This window comes from Eschrichtius robustus, chromosome 15, assembly GCF_028021215.1.
Source record: "Eschrichtius robustus isolate mEscRob2 chromosome 15, mEscRob2.pri, whole genome shotgun sequence".
NCBI classification, from domain to species: domain Eukaryota; kingdom Metazoa; phylum Chordata; class Mammalia; order Artiodactyla; family Eschrichtiidae; genus Eschrichtius; species Eschrichtius robustus.
This window is the reverse complement of record NC_090838.1, coordinates 81,597,270-81,616,421: the sequence shown is the minus strand read 5'-3', so window position 1 is coordinate 81,616,421 and position 19,152 is coordinate 81,597,270. Positions and strand designations below refer to the sequence as shown.

Genomic DNA, 19,152 nt, shown 5'->3' with positions numbered 1-19,152 from the left:
AAGGCGGGGGTGGGGGGGGAGGTGGGCGGGGGTCGGGGGGGAGGTGGGCGGGGAATAGCTCGGCTATTGGCTGAGACGGAACAAGACGAAAGCAATCACAACATAGGAGGTTACAGTCGCATGGTTTGAAAGATTTTGCTTCGGAAGTTAAAGGCTCAGTACACCTAATTTGCCTCAAAGACATTTCCTAAAATATTATTTTAATGTCTTATATGTATTCGATTATTTTCAAAATATAAGGGCGAGTGAGAGTCGTGAAATTATTTTCCTTCCCCCCCTAGATCGGAAATGTTATCGTCCACGTAAATCTTCCCGTGAGCCTTTCTCGCGCGCGCAAGCGCAGTTTAAATCACATGGTGGCTGCGGGCCGCAGGCAGCGTTAAAAGTATATCCGTGGTGACTGGAATTTCTCTCTGGGTGTCAGAGCTCGGAACTGACCTGGAGGATGTTGGGCTCAAAGAACATGCCCTGGCGGAGGCTGCAGGGCATTTCCTTCGGGATGTATTCGGCCGAAGAGCTCAAGTAAGGAGTTGGTGGGAAGCATGCAGAGCTTCTTGGGGTCGGGGCCACAAACTACCGTTCCCAGAAGGTCTGGCGCCCAGTTTCTCCTCAGAGTCCATGGCTGTCTGGCGCATGGCCTGCTGGGACCCGTAGTTCCGGGAACGTCCTGGGCTAGTGAGCACTGCCTAGAACCCAGTGTGGCTGGGGAAGAGTTTGCCCTTGGGAAGGTGGGGGTACCCAGATTGCAGCGTTATCATCCGCCAGTCTCCTCGTTAATTAGCCTGCGTTTGTGTAGTTACTATAATGTCTCTGACGTGGTTTATTAAGCTCATGGTTAGTCTCCTCTTGTCTATAAAATGATGATCGTTCGAGACTCAATTCATGCGACAACTTCTCCTTGCTAGGACCGCTTATATTCTCTGTCTAATTACTAAATCAAAGGGGCCCTCTTCAGTCCTCATTTTGATCACCGTAGCATTTGACAGTCTTTCTCTTTTCCAGCACCTTATTTATTGTTTTCAGGTTCTTCTATTTCTGTGACAAGTACTACTTCTTTCTTCCCTTTATCAACCTACAAACATTTATCCATCATCCAGTTTTTGCCAGGCACTAAGCTAAGCATTCGTGACACATTGGTGAGCAAGGTCCTTGCGTTCGTGGTTTATATTCGAATTCGTCTCAGGCTCCTTAGCTGATTCCTCTTTTACTTAAATCTTGCTGTTCCTTGAGATTCTATTCTGGTCATACATGCTGCTTTTCTTGTTCTAAATGTCCTCCCTAGACAATTTCACCACTTTCATGAGTGATACTCTTAAATTTAAATCTCCAGCCCAATTTTCGTTTCCTGATTTTTCAGACTCATTTTTTTCAGCTGTTTTTCGGACATCTCTATTTGAATTTCACACCGAATTCTTAAACTCCTATACCAAAACCTCAACAACTACTTCCCCTAAAGGGAGAGGGAACTTGCCCCTCCAAAATGGTGTACCTAGTCTAGCGCAGAATGGTCACTATTTTGTGACAGGACAAATATTCTAGACCTATTTCTCCTGACATCTCATTTACTTATTGGGTTCTTACTGTGTGTCACCTACATGTCTATTCGTTCTATAACCTCCTTTTCAACACTACTGTTACTTCTTAGATCAGACCCTTATCTCTTGTTTGAATTGTCTTTTTCTTCCGCCTCCCCCACCCTTACACCAGTCTAGTGCATGCTCTACATTGCTGTTAAAATTATTCTTCCAAAGTGCAGATGTGATCGTGCTACTCTCACCCTTAAAACCCTCCAGAGGCTTTCCATTTCCCTCAGGTAAATGATACTTTCTTAGCTTAGCCTACAAGTTTACCCATGATCAGGCCAATGCTGATTTTTGCTAAAACATGATCCCTTCGCTAGCCCTCACTTGCACATTCCATAAAGTGCCATCAGGTTTCAACGTCTGGGCCTTACCTCAAGCTATTTCCTCTGCATGCATTGTCCTCTCTGCCAGAGGGATCTGCTTCTCTGCTCTTGCCCCCGACCCCCAGCAGACACCTGGAGAGCATCTCTCCCCCTCTAAGGCTCAGCTCAACCTCCCTCATTTTCTGAGGTCTTTCCACACCTAGTACAGCTGTCTATTATGGTGCCTCAGTTACTTCTTTTGCTTGTTTATATTTCTGCCTCTCTCCACTAGCCTTGAGCTTCCTCATTCCTTTCTTTTATCCTCAACTCTGTTTGAATGACTGGATGAATAAACTGAGCTACAACGGTATGCTGGCCCAGAAATTTCAATTATATCATCACTAGCCATACATAGATACTATTTCATCCAAAAGCAAAAGAATTGAATTTTTACAAATTAATTGCAGAGTTTTTAGACAGGGAACTGCATAAGCAAATTTATATCCATTACTAGCATTATAGTACTATTTGAGTCTGGGGTTGACAAATTTCAATCATTATGCTACCTTTTATTGTGTTAAGTTCTAATAGCTCCCTGGGTCACTTGGAGTAAAAGCCGAGTCCTTAAAATGCCTTGGAAAGGTCATTCTGGCCCCTGCTACTTCTCTGAACTTACCTCTGTACTCACCCTGGCCTCCTTGCTGTTCCCGGAGCACCATAGTCACACATCCACCTCAGGGCCTTTGCACTCCCTGCTTCTTCCTCCTGTAAAGGTGACCGCATGGCTTACTCCCTCATCTCCTTCAGGCTTTTGTTCAGTATAACCTTCTCAATATGGGCTCCCCCAGCCACTGGCCCACTCTATTGTCCTTCCCCTTTTCTGCTTTACTTTTCTTCATAGGATTTTCTGCCATGCAATAGACTGTGTGCTTATTTATCTTGGCTTTTGTCTCCCTGCCTTCAATAGGATGTAAGGCCCATGAGCACAGGGATTCTTATCTGTTTTCCCAGCATCTAAAGGTGTGTCTGGCACATAATAAGCACTCAATAGATATTTGTTAAGTGCACTCATGGGTGGATGGGGGAGCTATCTGTTCAGCACTTGGTACTATCAGTCCTTACTGCAACCATTTGTGTTGGTGTCTGCAGTTACAGGAGAGGAAACTCCTGTCCAGAGAATAAAATGACTCTCTAGGAGGCAGCAAAGGTCATCCTCAAACCCAAGTTTGCTAGTCTTAAACTCTTTTCTCTGCAGTGGAATCCTTGCTGATTGCTCTTCCCATTGCATCCCATTCCTGCAATGATTAGAGGAGTTTTCTCCTCCTCCCCAGCTAGAGAGAGGAACTTTGCTCCTTACCACATAGAAAGACTTAGGATGAAGACAAAAAAAAAAAAAAAAAAAACATTCAGTTTTGGATGTGAGCTGTTTGTGTTGCCTTGACAAGCACAGGACACAGTTCTTCTGCCAGTTGACACAGGTGTGTGCTGGCCCCACCTGCCTACTCTTTTTCCATCACTGTAGGCTCCAGGCAAGGGAAGTGAAGTACCAACTTACAGAACATGATAGAAAGAGGATCTAGTGGTACAAGTTTTTGCACCCAGACCTAATTAATTTGTGTTTGCCTTATGCAATAAATGTTCTCCTTGTTTATAACTCCAGTTAAGTTTTAGAGCTTAGTGTAAAATGAACGAGAAGAAATGTAGATGAATATTTATCCAACTTCGAAGGAGAAAGACTTAGCCCAAAGGTAGTGGAAGAAAGCAGCAGTGAGTTTAACTCATTAAAAAATTTTAAATTATGCAAACAATATCATCAAGAAAGTGAAAAGATGAGTCGGAAGAAATATTTGCAAATCATGTATCTGACAAAGGACTTGTATACTGAATATACAAAGCACTCTTACAACTCAATAATAAAACAGCAAATAACCCAATTATAAAACAGGTAAAGGATTTGAATAGACATTTCTCCAAAGAGGATATATAGATGGCCAATAGGTACACAAAGATGTGCTCAACATCATTAGTTATCAAAACCACAGTGAGATACTATGTCACACCCACTAGGATGGCTAGAATCAAAAAGTCAGATCATAAAATGTGTTGGCAAGAATGTGGAGAAGTTAGAGCCTTGGTGTATTGCTGGTGGGACTGTAAAATGGTACAGCCGCTTTGGAAAACAGTCTGGCATTTCCTCAAAAAGTTAAACATAGAGTTACCGTATGACTCAGCACTTTCATTACTAGATATATATCCATGAGAAATGAAAAAAATATATTCACACAGAAACTTGTGTACAGGACTTCCCTGGTGGCGCAGTGGTTAAGAATCCGCCTGCCAATGCAGGGGACATGGGTTGAAGCCCTGGTCTGGGAAGATCCCACACGCCACGGAGCAACTAAGCCCATGCGCCACAACTACTGAGCCTGCGCTCTAGAGCCCGTGCGCCACAACTACTGAGCCTGCGCTCTAGAGCCGGCGTGCCGCAACTGCTGAGCCTACATGCCGCATCTACTGAAGCCCGCGCGCCTAGAGCCCGTGCTCCGCAACAAGAGAAGCCACCGCAGTAAGCCCGCACACTGCAAAGAAGAGTAGCCCCTGCTCACCACAACTAGAGGAAGCTTGCGCGCAGCAACGAAGACCCAACGCAGAAAAAATTAAAATTAATTAATTAATTAATTCAAAAAAAAAAAAAGAGTACCCAGGAAATTTCCAATGCATTTGTAATTAAAAAAAAAATAAAAACAAAAAAACTTGTATGTAAATGTTCCTGTCAGCATTATTTATAGTAGCCAAAATGTAAAACTAACCCAATAAAATATGGTGTATCCATGCAATGGAATATTTTTTGGCTAAAAAAAAATGAAATACAGATACAGGCTACAACATGGATGAACCTTGAAAACATGCGAGGTAAAAGAAGCCTGCTATAAGAGACCACATAGCATATGATTTCATTTATGTGAAATGTCCAGATGGACAAGTCTCTGGAGGCAAAAAGTAGATTAGTCATTGCATAGGACTGTGAGGGAGGTAGAGGCGGATGGAGAGTGACTGCTAGGGTTTCCTTTACTGGGGACGAAAATGATATTGTGGTGATGGTTGCACAACTCTGTGGATACACTAAAAAACACCGAGTGTATACTTCAAATGGATGAATTGTATGGTACGTGAGTTACAGCTCAACGAAGCTGTTTAAAGAATTTATAAACTTTCGCCTGTGAAAAATGACAAAAGGCATCACAAGCTAGGAAAGTATTTGCCACCAAAAAAGGTTAATGTCCTCATATGTAAGGAGCTCATGTAGACAATAATAAAAAAGTTAAGATTTTAACTTAAAAATGAGTTAAATTTTATTTTTTTAATTAAGTAAAGGACCAAAATGACCTTTAAAACAAAACATAATAAAAAGATTAATTAATGTGACAGGGAAGGGGGTGGGTGGGATGCAGATTCACTTTGCTGTACAGCGGAAACTAACGCAACATTGTAAAGCAACTATACTCCAATAAAAACTTTTTAAAAATTAAAAAGATATATCCTAATTTCTGTTAAAAAAAATATTTAACGTCACAGTGGGTAGCATTTTTTCACCTTAAATTTGGAAAGTTTTTAAGTGCTAAGACCCAGTGCTGGTTAGGACAGACAGGCAATCTACTTACTGTTAACCCATCTTTTCTGGAATGCAAGATGGCAGAATATATCAAGAGCTTCAAAGCAGTTCGCCCTGGGACTTCCCTGGCGGTCCAGTGGTTAGGACTCCAAGCTTCCACTGCAGGGGCCCCGGGTTCAATTCCTTGTCGGGGAACTAAGATCCTGCAAGCCTCGCGGGAGGCCAGAAAACAAAACAAAACAGTTCACCCCCTTTGATTCAAGGATTTCCCTCCACCAAGGAACTAATTATATTTTTAGGAAATAGTTAAAAGTTTGAATTATGCTATGCAAAAATCTTTATGCAGATAGGTGGCATGAGCTTACTTATAGTGGAGTTTGGCTAAATGAATTATATTAATTGACATATAATGAAAGATTGGGTAATTCTTAATTACCCAGTCTTTCCAAAGAATTTTTAGTGACCTCAAAACACTTAATGCATAATGAAAATGACAAAGGCAATGCTAGAAATAGCAAATGATCCCAGTTACCGTTTTTAAAAATGTATCCATAGAAAGAAGTCTGTTAACAGTGGTTTTCTCTGCATTGTGAGATTTGGATTTCATTACCTTTATTTTCTAATTTACAAAAAAAAAAAGTTTAAAAGCAAACTTGGCATGAACGTAATTTTGGTAAAAGTAGTTAGGTGTCCTGTGGGAGCCCGCTTTCAACCAAACATAAAATACTGCAATGAAACCTTTAGTAAAGCAGGTTATACTTCTCAAAGGTTTGCATATTTATGTTTAACTTTTCTCAATTCACTGTTCCTACATACTGGGATTATTCCCTTTGTTGAACTCTGTGGGTTTGGGGTTAGGTCTGGTCCATATCTCACCACACCCCCACCATTCTGGGCTTTGTCACCTGAATTAAATCACTAACCACTCTGAGCCTGTTTCCTCCTCTGAAAAACGCATATAGTGATGCCCATCTCAGAGGGTTCAAGTCAGACTAAATGCTGCTTATGATGCGTTTGGCGTGTAAGTCGGTACTTCTTTGTATAAAGTTGGCCAGTGTGTTCGGTTAGCGCAAGATTTGCACTAAATCTGGGTTTTAAAGATGTTACCACTCACTGCTCTTCGTTCAGCACATATTCATTGAGCACCTGTTGAGTGCAGGCTCTGGGCTACGTGCTGAGCTGCAGTGGGGAGCAAGGCAGACACCGAGTCTGCCCTCTGGAGCCGTCAGCACATCTGAAGACACAAACATTAAATCATCCCTTTGGGGCTTCCCTGGTGGGGCAGTGGTTAAGAATCTGCCTGCCAATGCAGGGGACACGGGTTCGAGCCCTGGTCTGGGAAGATCCCACATGCCGCGGAGCAACTAAGCCCATGAGCCACAACTGCTGAGCCTGCGCGTCTGGAGCTTGTGCTCCGCAACAAGAGAGGCCGCGACAGTGAGAGGCCCGCGCACCGCGATGAAGAGTGGCCCCTGCTCGCCGCAACTAGAGAAAGCCCTCGCACAGAAACGAAGACCCAACACAGCCATAAATCAATAAATAAATAAATTTATTAAAAAAAAAATCATCCCTTTGTAAGTGCCGAAGAGGAAATGTCCTAGAAGTTGGGTAACCTTGTCTCACCTGGTCTTTTTTATCTTCCTAGGAAATTAAGCGTTAAGTCCATTACAAACCCTCGGTACCTAGATAGCCTGGGGAACCCATCGGTGAACGGCCTGTACGATCTAGCTCTGGGCCCCGCAGACTCCAAAGAGGTGTGCTCCACCTGCGTGCAGGACTTCAGCAACTGCTCCGGGCACCTGGGCCACATCGAGCTCCCGCTCACTGTGTACAACCCTCTCCTCTTCGAGGTACATTCTGGCCTGGGCCACCCTGGCCGTGTGGGTCTCAGGGCGCGGGTGGGATTTGTGAGTGCCACCCCTCTCCCCAGGGCAGGTGTCTCAGGAGGTCAGCTCCCGACACATTGAGTGAAAGTGCTGTTTACTTGGCCATTTAAAACCTTGAGGAGCGAAATCCAGTACATTCAACTTGGCCTCTAGCCCTGCCTAAAGGAACTTCAGTTTGATTCCCACTGAGAAGAGCCACAGCTGGATTCTGTTTACACAGAGGGAAAAGCGTTCAGATCCATCCCTAGACCTTTTGTTCTAAGGGCTTTATGTCTTTCAGAAATGAGGGTGGGGCTTCCCTGGCAATAGAGGACTTCGGAATTCCCCAGGCCTCCCTGGGCCCTTCAGGTGGATTTGTGGGCTCTTGCTTAGTGGCAGGAAGAGCAGAGCTCCAGAAGGCCCAGCACTGAGCTGAGAATGAAGTTACTGTGCAGTCCTACTTCAACACTTTCAGCTTCTTAAGTCAGTTAACCCAGCCTCCGGGATTTGTTTTAAGCAACACAGATGATAGTGTACGTGGACATGATTTTTGTCTGTTAATCATATTAGGGGAAGAGAATTGTCTTAGTTAAATACTAAACATTTGAAACATTATTTTAAATGAAACATTTTAATTAAAAGTTTTCAGTATTTAGGACTTCCCTGGTGGTCCAGTGGGTAAGACTCTGCATTCCCAATGCAGGGGGCCCTGGTTTGAACCCTGGTCGAGGATCTAGATCCCACATGCTGCAACTAAACATGAAGCAGTGAAGATCCCACCTGCCACTAAGACCTGGTGTAGCCTAAATAAATAAATATTTTTTAAAAAAAGTTTTCAGTATTTAAATGAGTACTAAATTTAGTATTTAAATAAAATAAAGGTAGTTTCCGACCTCAGACCCAAAGTAAATTTCTAGTATTAATGGATTAAAATGAAATCATAAGAGAAAATATAGAGGAATATTTATCAAGTTCTTAAGGTGAAGAAGGGCTTTCCAGGTACATAGGGTGAAGTGGAATTCTTAAAGGAGTAAACTGACAACATAAAAACAAAAATCGTAAGTATGTATTACATTGAAAATCACTTTGACTGCTACGTCACTTTCTAATATCCTGTCTCTTTTATTCCCTCTCTTCAGAAACTCTACCTGCTGCTCCGGGGTTCCTGTTTAAACTGTCACATGCTGACTTGCCCCCGGGCTGTGATTCACCTGCTGCTCTGCCAGCTGAGAGTTCTGGAAGTCGGGGCCCTACAAGCAGTGTACGAGCTGGAGAGAATTCTGTACAGGGTAAGTGGGTAGTGGCTGTCATGGCAATCAGGCAAGCCAGAGTGGTGGGTACAAGAGCTATTTGTGTGTGGCCCCTAAGAATAGTCACCAGAATGCTTGAGCTTTAAGTCTTGTGACTGAGTACAAATAGCTAGGTGTGAAAACATGAAGCCATAAGAATAATTAAAGGACTTCCCTGGTGGCAGAGTGGTTAAGAATCTGCCTGCCAGTGCAGGAGACACGGGTTCGAGCCCTGGTCCAGGAAGATCCCACATGCCACGGAGCAACTAAGCCCGTGCGCCACAACTACTGAGCCTGCGCTCTAGAGCCCGTGTGCCACCACTACTGAAGCCCTCACGCCTAGAGCCTGTGCTCCGCAACAAGAGAAGCCACCTCAATGAAAAGCCCACGCACCGCAGTGAAGAGTAGCCCCCGCTTGCCGCAACTAGAGAAAGCCCGTGCGCAGCAGTGAAGACCCAACACAGCCATAAATAAATAAATAAATAATTTCTTAAAAGAAGATATTGTCCTTGTCTCCAGGAACTCCCTCTCTTTATCCTCCTTGTGTGCTTATTTTTGACAGTTTGTCATTGTACTTAGCAAATTCTTTGTAGGAATAATCTGAGGTCTGGGATGCTGGCTGCCTTCCTCCTGAGAGGGTTCTTATTGCTTTTGCCATACGCTTGGTGGCCTGGGACCATCGTAGTCCGTGTTCAAGGCTGGACTGAACTGCAGGCTATGGGAAGCCAGGTGGTTGTGTTTCAGGGCTGGTCTAGTTCCCAAGGACATAGCCCTTAGGGTCCCCAGCCTCCTGTGTTTGTGGGGTGCGATATGGCAGGAAGATATCCTGTTAGATTCCTGTCCTTGCACTAACTCTAGGCTTTCATTTCTCTCCGCTTTATCATTTAAGACCTTCAAAATGAAAAGTTCAAAATTTTTGGATTGTAGAATGTTTCCAAGGCCAGGCTAACGTGTTGTGCAGCTCCAGGGATCATCACAAGTCTGTCAGCATCTTCCCCGGAGGGACATAACTACCCTGAGGGTTGCCCGAGAGCCGTGCAGTGCGGCATCCCTGCCTCAGAGCAGCCTTGGCCCCTGTGCTCTTTGACCTGGATTCCCATTTTCCCTTCAGTTTGGCCTCGGTTATCCCTCACTGTCCTGTCAGTTCTTCGGAGCTTTACATTTTTAAAAATATTTTATCCTGTCTTGGTTCTTTTCACTTTTTGGTTTGGTCTGAATAATCTAGCCGACCACTACTGGAAGCAGAATAGTCTAAATTTTTATTTTTATTTTATGTTTTTAACAGCAGTGTGGCCAAACTGTTTTGGAAATGCACCGCAGCAGCCATGAAGTTTCTTTCTCTCCCCTCAAACAAAACTCTCCCATCCTTGGAGAGGCTGCCCCCTGGTGCTGTGCATCATACACTTGCTTTACTTTGATCATACAGTTTTTTTCTTTGTTTTCCAGTTTCTGGAAGAAAATGCTGATCCTACTGCCTTCGAAATTCAGGAAGAGTTAGAACGATATACAACCAAAATCCTACAGAACAACCTCCTGGGATCCCACGGCGCACATGTGAGTTATCCTGTCTCTCTGTTTCCCAAACACTCGGTTTTTAGCATAATTATCACAGTTGCCTCCGCACTGTCTTTTGCGTATCCTTTAGCTTCCCAAAGTTTGAATCCGAGCTCTGCCTCTCGTGAGGCCTCTGACCTTGTAAGTTACATAACCATCCCTGAGCCACCGGGTCCTCATCTTTGATGCCTGCCTGCAGGACTGAGGAGAAGGTTAGGTGAAATTAGTGGCTTGGGTACAGCATCCAGTGAGGCTTATGCTCTGGCTTACGGTCTCACTTGGAGAATGAGGCCCACGCCCTGTTCTTCTTTTTCCTTCCAACACTGCTGAATGACTGCTGCCTCCCTGTCCCCCGCCATCGCACCTGTGTAAGTGTTAATTTGTTCAGGGAATGAGTGGTCTAGGTAATCAACCTGCAGGGCTAATCTTGAGATCTGATTCACCTTGTGCCCAAGTTTCACACCAGAGATTCTGATTTAATTGGTCTAGGGTAGGGCCCCAGGGGAGGGTACAGAAGCCCCCCGGGTGGGTCTCATTTGCAGCCAGTTCAGAACCACTAGTGTAGCTTAACTGTGGATGTGCCTTCCCTTGGAACTTTGAGGTCCATTCAAGGGAGGCAGCAGCTGCATCCAGAGAGGTTTCTTTTTTTTTTTTTTTTAGTATTTATGTATTTATTTGGCTGCGCCGGGTCTTAGTTGCGGCACGTGGGATCATCGTAGTGGCATGCGGGATCCTTAGTTGTGGCATGTGGACTCTTAGTTGTGGCATGCAAACTCTTAGTCACGGCATGTGGGATCTAGATCCCTGACCAGGAATCAAACCCGGGCCCCCTGCATTGGGAGCATGGAACCTTAGCCACTGGACCACCAGGGAAGTCCCCAGAGAGGTTTGTTTTATTTATTTATTTATTTTAAATTTATTTATTTATTTATTTTTGGCTGCATTGGGTCTTCGTTGCTGCGCGTGGGCCCCCTCCAGTTGTGGCGAGTGAGGGCCACTCTTCGTTGCGGTGCGCGGGCTTCTCATTGTGGTGGCTTCTCGTGCTGCAGAGCATGGGCTCCAGGCACGCGGGCTTCAGCAGTTGTGGCATGCGGGCTCAGTAGTTGTGGCTTGCGGGCTCTAGAGCGCGGGCTCAGCAGTTGTGGTGCACGGGCTTAGTTGCTCCGCGGCATGCGGGATCCTCCCGGACCAGGGCTCGAACCTGTGTCCCCTGCACTGGCAGGCAGATTCCCAACCACTGCGTCACCAGGGAAGTCCAGGTTTGTTTTTAAATTAAGGTAGCATTTATTGATCCTTGCTGTATTCCAAACCCCCCCACTGCAGTCATGATGTCTTTATCTTAGTAACAGCTTGGTAAGGTGGTTATTATTCTCATTCCCATATTATGAATGAGGGAACTTAAGGAAAGAAGTCGCTCGGTGATTGGTAGCGTTTGGCTGTATTAGGGTTCTGTGGGAAATTTTAAGAAAGGGGTGGCTTCCTCTGGTTTTTCAAAAAAAGGTGAAAACCACAAAATGAATACCTACTGGATTCTCTTCAGAATGCCACTCTTGAGTTTCCTTGCCTTTTTTTAATAGGTAAAAAATGTCTGTGAGAGCAGGAGCAAGCTCATTGCTTTCTTCTGGAAGACACATATGACTTCTAAGCGATGTCCCCACTGCAAGTGAGTGCCTTCCCCTCTGTTGTTTTTTTAAATTTTATTAAAGTATGGTTGATTTACAATGTTATATAAACTTCTGCTACATAGCAGAGTGATTCAGTTATACATATATATATATATATATTCCTTTTCATATTTTTTCCATTATGGTTTATCACAGGATATTGAATATAGTTCCCTGTGCTGTTTACCCATCTTATATATAATAGTTTGCATCTGCTAATCCCAAACTCCCAATCCTTCCCTCCCCCACCTGCCATTCTCCTTGGCAACCACAAGCCTGTTCTCTATATCTGTGAGTCTGTTTCTGTTTCATAGATATGTTCATATGTGTCATATTTTAGATTTCACATTGTTCGGTTTTTTTTCTCTCCTCCAAACTGTCCTCGTGTCTAGAACCGGGCGGTCAGTTGTCCGAAAGGAGCACAACAGCAAACTGACAATCACGTATCCGGCCATGGTGCACAGGAAAGCTGACCAGAAGGACACTAAGCCCCAGGGTAAGCAGGCCGGGCCCTAGGAGGCCCTCGGCTTGTCTTTCATGTGTGGCCATCAGACGTGTCCCGAGCCTTGGGGATCCCTGGTCCTCCGCACCACGTGTTTCTCAGCTGCACATTTGTGGTGGGCCAGCAGATGGCAGGTGTCCAGGCTCTTAGGGCCAGTGGGCATCCTGGCGAGCTCCCAGCCCCGGCCTCTGGCGCAGAACTGACGGCTGGGCTGCAGGGCGAGGCAGCCCCTCACACGCTGAATGACGCACCTCTTGCCACAGGTGGTTGGTTTTCTGAAAGATTTTTGAGGAAGAAGTTAAGAAATTTACCTGGAAAACATTTCACACCATTTTGTTGTCAAACAAGTGTGGATTTATTTTGAAGTAAAATGTAGGTGAATTTAAAGAAAAACTGTGAGCAGCCAAAGACTGTTAGCGCCTCCTGCAGGCTGCTCCTGACCTCTCAGATCCCTGGAGTAACTCTGCTCTGCCCTTGGGGGTACCTGGGAAGAAATTTGCGAGACTTGGTACTCCTGCTTTTTCATTTTTGTAGTTGTAAGTTTGTTTAAAGGTGCTTTTTGTTTTTTCTTTTGAAGTGAAGATTAAATAAGGTGTTCCATTTGAAGTACTGAGACCAGTGCCTGCTATGTCTTATGTGCTCTGTAGATATTGACCGTTTGTTTTTTGTTATACAGTCAGTGTACCAGGGCGGGAAAAGCATCACCTGTGATGGACACCTCATTCTGCTTCTTATTCTGAGGGGCTTAGAGAAGGTCACTTCTTGGACCTTAGGTTTCCATCTCTATATAGTGGCAGCAACAGAACTTTTGGCCCAGAGTTGAGGAAATTTCATGTGCGAAAGTCTGTAGTATATTGTCTCTAAACCTTATTCCAGAGTTAAGAACCATAGAATAGGCAAGGAAATAAGTTCTCTTCCTGGAGTTGCATAATCTGTCTTTTGCACTGAGGACTATGGCAAGGCCTGGAGTAAGTAACTGCCTTACCCGTTTGGGCCACTGTAACAAAAGTACCATAAACCGAGTGGCATTTATAAACAACAGACATTTATTTCTCACAGTTCTGGAGGCTGGGAAGTCCAGGGTTGTGGTGCTGGCACATTCGGTGTCTGGTGAGGGCCCACTTCCTCAATGACAGCCAACTACTCCCTGTAACCTCACATGGTGGAAAGAGGCAAGGGAGCTCTATTGGGGTCTCTTCATAAGGGCACCAGTCCCAGTCACGAGACTTCCACCTTCATGACCTAATCACCTCCCAAAGGTCCGACCTCCTAACACACCACCATTTGGGGGGTTAGGATCTCAACACATGAAACTTGAGGGAATACAAACATTGAGACCACAGCAATAGCAAACGTGTTTATTATTACTTTTTAAATAAACCTTCTATTTTAGACTAATTTTAGACGTATAGAAGGGTTGCAGACATGGTACAGAGAGTTACTGTGTACTCTTCACTCAGTTTGCCCTAATGTAACATCTCAGATGACCATGGTGCATTTGTCAAAACTAAGAAATTAACATTGGTACACTATTAACTGAACTACAGACTTTATTTGAATTTCACCAGTTTATCCAGTAATGCCCTTTTTATGTTCCAGGATCCAATCCAGTATACCACAGTGCATTTAGAAAGCCTGTTTAAGGGTTAACCGTAAACAACCACAAGGGTGGATTTTTCTACACTATATATAGCCCTTAAAATAATTTTTAAGGTTGGAAATTGCTGCTCTAGCCCTTAGGGCACCTTAGAAAATGTTCATAGATTGAGAACAAAGATGGTCAGAAATCTAGAGGATAACTATTTCTTTGGGGCAAATATCTAAAAGTTAGGTAGCCTTTCAGTGCCTTTGTCAAATCCATTCTTTGAAGTAATCTTCACTGCAGCTATGAGAATATGATGGTGCCACCCAAAATTCTGTGCATTAGAAACAAGTCAGCCGTAGTCTTCCATAGTTTTTGGATTGGGTTTTTAGTATTTAGCAGACATTTACCTGTTGGGCACTCAGCCTTGTGCCCAGGACCCTGCCTCTGGCCGAGTCCAGTGCCAAAGTGGAGACCTGACCTAGTGGCCTCTGCTCTTGGGGGAGGCTGTGGGTGACGCAGGTCAGTAACTCCAGGGGGAGGTGATGTGGAGGCAGGTGAGCATTAGGAGCAAGGATCTGGCCACGTTCCTGGTATCAAAGGGGGCCAGGCAGTGAGGCCGGTGCCTCAGTGATCCCCACGTACTGGTGATCCCACGAGGGGCACCATAAGCTCGTGAAATTCACGTTCACTCCAGAGTGTTCCTCAAGCCCCACGATGCTAGCATTTTCAAATGAGAATTCTTAAAGCCGAGGTGCTCCACCCACTGTGATCTAGTCTTCCCCAAGTTATTTGACTTCCTGACATTTGTTTTCGACATGGCAGCTCTTAGAGCTAAACGAAACACACATTAGGGCTGTTCTGAGGTCCCATCGAGGCAGATTTCATTTTTTTTTTTTTTTTAAACTTTGGGTTTATTTATTTATTTATTTTTGGCTGTGTTGGGTCTTCGTTTCTGTGCTAGGGCTTTCTCCAGTTGCGGCAAGTGGGGGCCACTCTTCATCGTGGTGCGCGGGCCTCTCACCATCACGGCCTCTCTTGTTGCGGAGCACAGGCTCCCGACGCGCAGGCTCAGTAGTTGTGGCTCACGGGCCTAGTTGCTCCGCGGCACGTGGGATCCTCCCAGACCGGGGCTTGAACCCGTGTCTCCTGCATTGGCAGGCAGATTCTCAACCACTGCTCCACCAGGGAAGCCCCAGATTTCATTTTTTGCAGGCTACAAAAGTGTCCCGTTAGGAAGGGTGCAGTCCATGTGAGGAGGTGTCATCCCACAGGTCTCTTCTGACTCAAACCCAGTGAGTGAACAGCCCCGGTCTGCTTTAGTCTGTGACTAAACTGTGGTGGGGTCACTTTCTGCACTGGCAGCCCTGGGTCGGGGGCTGGAGAGCACTGCCAGATGCAACTCATCTGCCTCAGCGCATCAAGCCAGTTTAGTAAGAGAGAGGTTCTTTCCAGAAGTGCCCGCAAAGTGGTTCTTTAGGTTAATGGGGTCTTTTCTCCCCACTGAACGCATGTAGCTTTCTAACTCTGTGGTTTATCCCTGAAGGTCAGAGCCTCTCTTCATTGCATTCCCCACACTTCCTTCAATTGCATTAATTGGTTGAAATGTTTTGCTTTTATAGGAATCAAAATTTTAGACGTGTAACATCTTGACCGAGCAATTCCACTTTAATGATTTTATCCTAAGAACTAGGCATGCCCACAGTATGAAGTTGTTTAAAATTGGAAATGACTACAGTGCCTGTTAATAGAAGTAATTAAATTATGGTACATCTATTAATTGTTATCCAAGTTACAGATTTCTCTAAAAACTTTCAGTGACGTGTCTTCTGCAGTTGGTAAAGAAACCAACTAGAGAATTGGAGGTGGAATGAAGCTGGATTTTACAAATGTGGAAAAAAGCAGAAGAGTAGGGTTTTTTAAATATAGATTATCTTACGATATTTCGAACATGTGTGTTCAAGCCAGTGAAAATTTAGTATCTGCTGGGTCCTAGATACTGTTAGGTGTTAGGAACACAGACAAGACACAGTTCCTGCCCTGATAAGTACATTAAAAAAGAATACTGAGCAATTAAAAAAAATTTTTTTGGCCACCCCGTGCAGGTTGTGGGATCTTAGTTCCCTGACCAGGGATCGAACCTGGGCCCTCAGCAGTGAGAGTGCAGAGTCCTAACCACTGGACCTCCAGGGAATTCCCAAGCAATATTTAATTTCAGTGAATGTATTCCAAAAGAAGTTGATAGTTTTGAACGTAGAGTGTCACATTGCTTACTTATCTTTGTTAATCATCTAAGTGCTTGGGGCCACACCTCCTGAATGGCAGCCCCAAGTGTGATTTTTCTGTCTTACTCCGGGTATAGCTGATAAACAGTATCCCAGAGTCATCTTGCTTAATCTGAGAAACCAAAATCAATCTACTTCTGACACACCAGCAAGATATTTGTAAGAAGAAATTGAATATACGTTTACCCATAAAAATGTTCATCCTCATTTCTCCATAACTCTGCTGTGAAACTTTCTGGTAAAAGCCATGTGCATAAAGCTGTGTATCACAGTGTAACTTATAATAATAGTAAAAAGATTGGGATCAGCTCATATATCCAACTATTACAGTGTGGTTCAGTTACTCAGGAAACATCCTCTCAGAGGAATATCATGCAGCCATTAAAAATGATGGTGATTGGCCTGACCAGTGCCCTGGGTCAGAGCTTCATCTTCATGACAGTTGTGTATTTTGGTCCCCTGACCTGCTCCATGATCACCACAACTCGAAAGTTCTTCACCATTTTGGCCTCCGTTATCCTCTTCGCCAACCCCATCAGCCCCATGCGGTGGGTGGGCACTGTGCTTGTGTTCTTGGGTCTCGGTCTCGATGCCAAGTTTGGGAAAAGAAGCCAAGAAGACATCCCACTAGGAAGAGAGAGACTGCCTCCACTCCAAGAATATTTAAGTTATTTTCTGGAACAGTGACATCTCTTGGGAAAACAGACAAAATACAGATAAAGGACTAGGTTTCAGTCTGGGTAAAAAAAAAAAAAAAAAAATGAGGGTGAGACAAAAGCTATAGGGGGCAACATGCAGAAATGCTCACAATATGACACTAAATGAGCAAAGTAGTACAAAATAAATCCACACCTGAGATTATAATGATCTAAAACTGTATAAACCGAAGGACCAGAAAAGAATATATAAAAGTGGTAATAGTGTTAACATGATGAAATCGTGGGTGATTTTTTTTTTTCTTTTGGCTCTACTTTTTTAGATTTCATACACTAGTTACATGGTTTTCATTACTTTAGAAATTAGATTAAGGGGGAAAAATTCAGAGCAGAGAGTATGCTGTCCTAGAGATTGATTTTTGTGGTCAGATTGCAGGCTTGGCAGGGTGGGGAAAAGAATTGATAAATCCCATTAAGGAGGGAGTGCCTGTAATTAACTTACTGTGTTCTGATTCCCCTCTTCGGCTCCAGGAATTGAGGACGCTCAGATGGGAAAACGAGGATACTTGACACCCACCAGCGCTCAAGAACATCTCACGGCTCTTTGGAAAAATGAAGGTGCTGTACCAGCCTAAAGAAATAGCCCTTTGCTTTCCTGGACTCCTTTACCCTGCCTTTTTATTTTTATGTTCTCAAAATTGTGATTCTTGTAGATGTCTCCTGAAATCGAACAGTAGGTTTGGGGCAGGCTTCAGGGTACATTGTTGCTGACGCCTTGTAATGTGGGGAAGGCATGAACTTGACAGTTACTGTAACTGAGCCTGGTCGTTAAATGACAGCTGCAGGTGGGCATCGCTTAATACAGTTTGACATAAGTCTCGAAGGTGCAGTGTAACTCACTTTATTTTAAATGCCCATAAATAAAAGTTGGGGTTTTTTTTTTTAAGGTGTCTATGGGAATTCCTTCTGTGAATCAAAAAATGAACTCTGTTTTTTTTAAATTAGGATTTTCATACATTTTAATTCCCTACAAATAGGAAAGTCTTCCATTAGTCTTTGAGTTTATAAGAAAAGCCCACATATCACCCACCCTCTGAGAGTGTGTTCTGGAACACTGAATGTAACTGCTGTGTAATGACAAGCACTTAAAAATGAAAATCTCGCTAAAGGGATAAGTGATGTCAGAAAAAAAATAGCACTCAAGTTAGTATGAGTGTTGTTGGCCCTGACATGTTTTATTCATTCTCTCTGTAGCTTTTTTTTAGGTTACCAGACACTTGAAACACAGCTTTGATCCATAGACGATCTTGGTAGCATCTATGTGGAGGGTTTTTTATTTTGTTTCCTTTTGTTGTTGTTGTTGTTGTTGTTGTTGTTTTAATTGGGGTATAGTTGCTTTACAATGTTGTGTTAGTTTCTGCTGTACAATGAATTGAAACAGCTATATGTGTACATATATCCCCTCCCTCTTGGACCTCCCTCCCCATCCCACCCATCTTAAGAAGGCTAACTATTTTTTGATTTGATTTTTGTTTGTTTATTTCAAATACGTTTTCTTATAAATACCAGAGTAATAAGTGTGTGTGTGCACGTGCGCGTGTGAGTCTAATGATCCAGGAAGGTAACCAGAAGCACGTGAAAGTTTTTGTTTCCCATCCTTGCCCATCTCAGCCCCTGGGCTGAGCACTGTCATCCCTGTAGCACCCGTCTTTAAACCCATCATCTCCCCTGTGTGTAGGCTCACAGCACCCAGAGAATGTTTTTTTGCTCATTAGTTTTTATAAAGACAAATGTAATCTTACTCTACATATTGTCCTACGTTCTGGGATTTTTTTTTTTTCCCCGCTCAGTAAAATTTCTGTGGTCATCCTTCCATGCTCTTACATATAGATTTAAATGATCCTTTTGGTTTATTTCAAACACAGGATTCTTTCTGAATTACCTTTTTCTGGGACTGGAAGATGTTGGCATGGAGTCCAGATTCAATCCCAGTATGTTCTTTCTGGATTTCTTGGTGGTGCCACCCTCAAGGTAATGCCCTTTCATTGGCTTTATTTCACCTGACAAAGGTTTCTGGACCAATTGAATAATGACCTCTGGGAGAGGATGATGGAAGGGTCAAGGGCACTGAGAAGTAGCACATCTGTTCCACTCCCAGGTGGCAGGTGGTAGGAGCATTTTCCTTTCCGTTCTTCCTGCGTGCAGGAGGGATGTGGGTTTCTTTCTGAGCGTGGGGGTGGAATAGGGGCCGGCGGGA

General features: G+C 44.0%; 1 protein-coding gene and 1 non-coding gene across 2 annotated transcripts in view; one reads left to right on the top strand and one right to left on the bottom strand.

Annotated features, from left to right (window-relative positions):
• Positions 1-322: 322 nt before the first annotated feature.
• Positions 323-19,152, top strand: part of POLR1A (RNA polymerase I subunit A) — a 76,717-nt gene continuing 57,887 nt past the window's right edge. Inside the window, exons 1-8 of the mRNA XM_068564331.1 lie at positions 323-522; positions 7,144-7,348; positions 8,503-8,652; positions 10,099-10,206; positions 11,784-11,869; positions 12,263-12,366; positions 17,427-17,513; positions 18,821-18,926. Coding sequence (XP_068420432.1) covers positions 446-522; positions 7,144-7,348; positions 8,503-8,652; positions 10,099-10,206; positions 11,784-11,869; positions 12,263-12,366; positions 17,427-17,513; positions 18,821-18,926 — 923 coding nt within the window. The 5' untranslated portion in view covers positions 323-445. The remainder of the gene's footprint in view (positions 523-7,143; positions 7,349-8,502; positions 8,653-10,098; positions 10,207-11,783; positions 11,870-12,262; positions 12,367-17,426; positions 17,514-18,820; positions 18,927-19,152) is intronic.
• Positions 16,075-16,147, bottom strand: TRNAE-CUC (transfer RNA glutamic acid (anticodon CUC)). Its single transcript has one exon. It is a non-coding gene; the product is annotated as a tRNA-Glu (tRNA).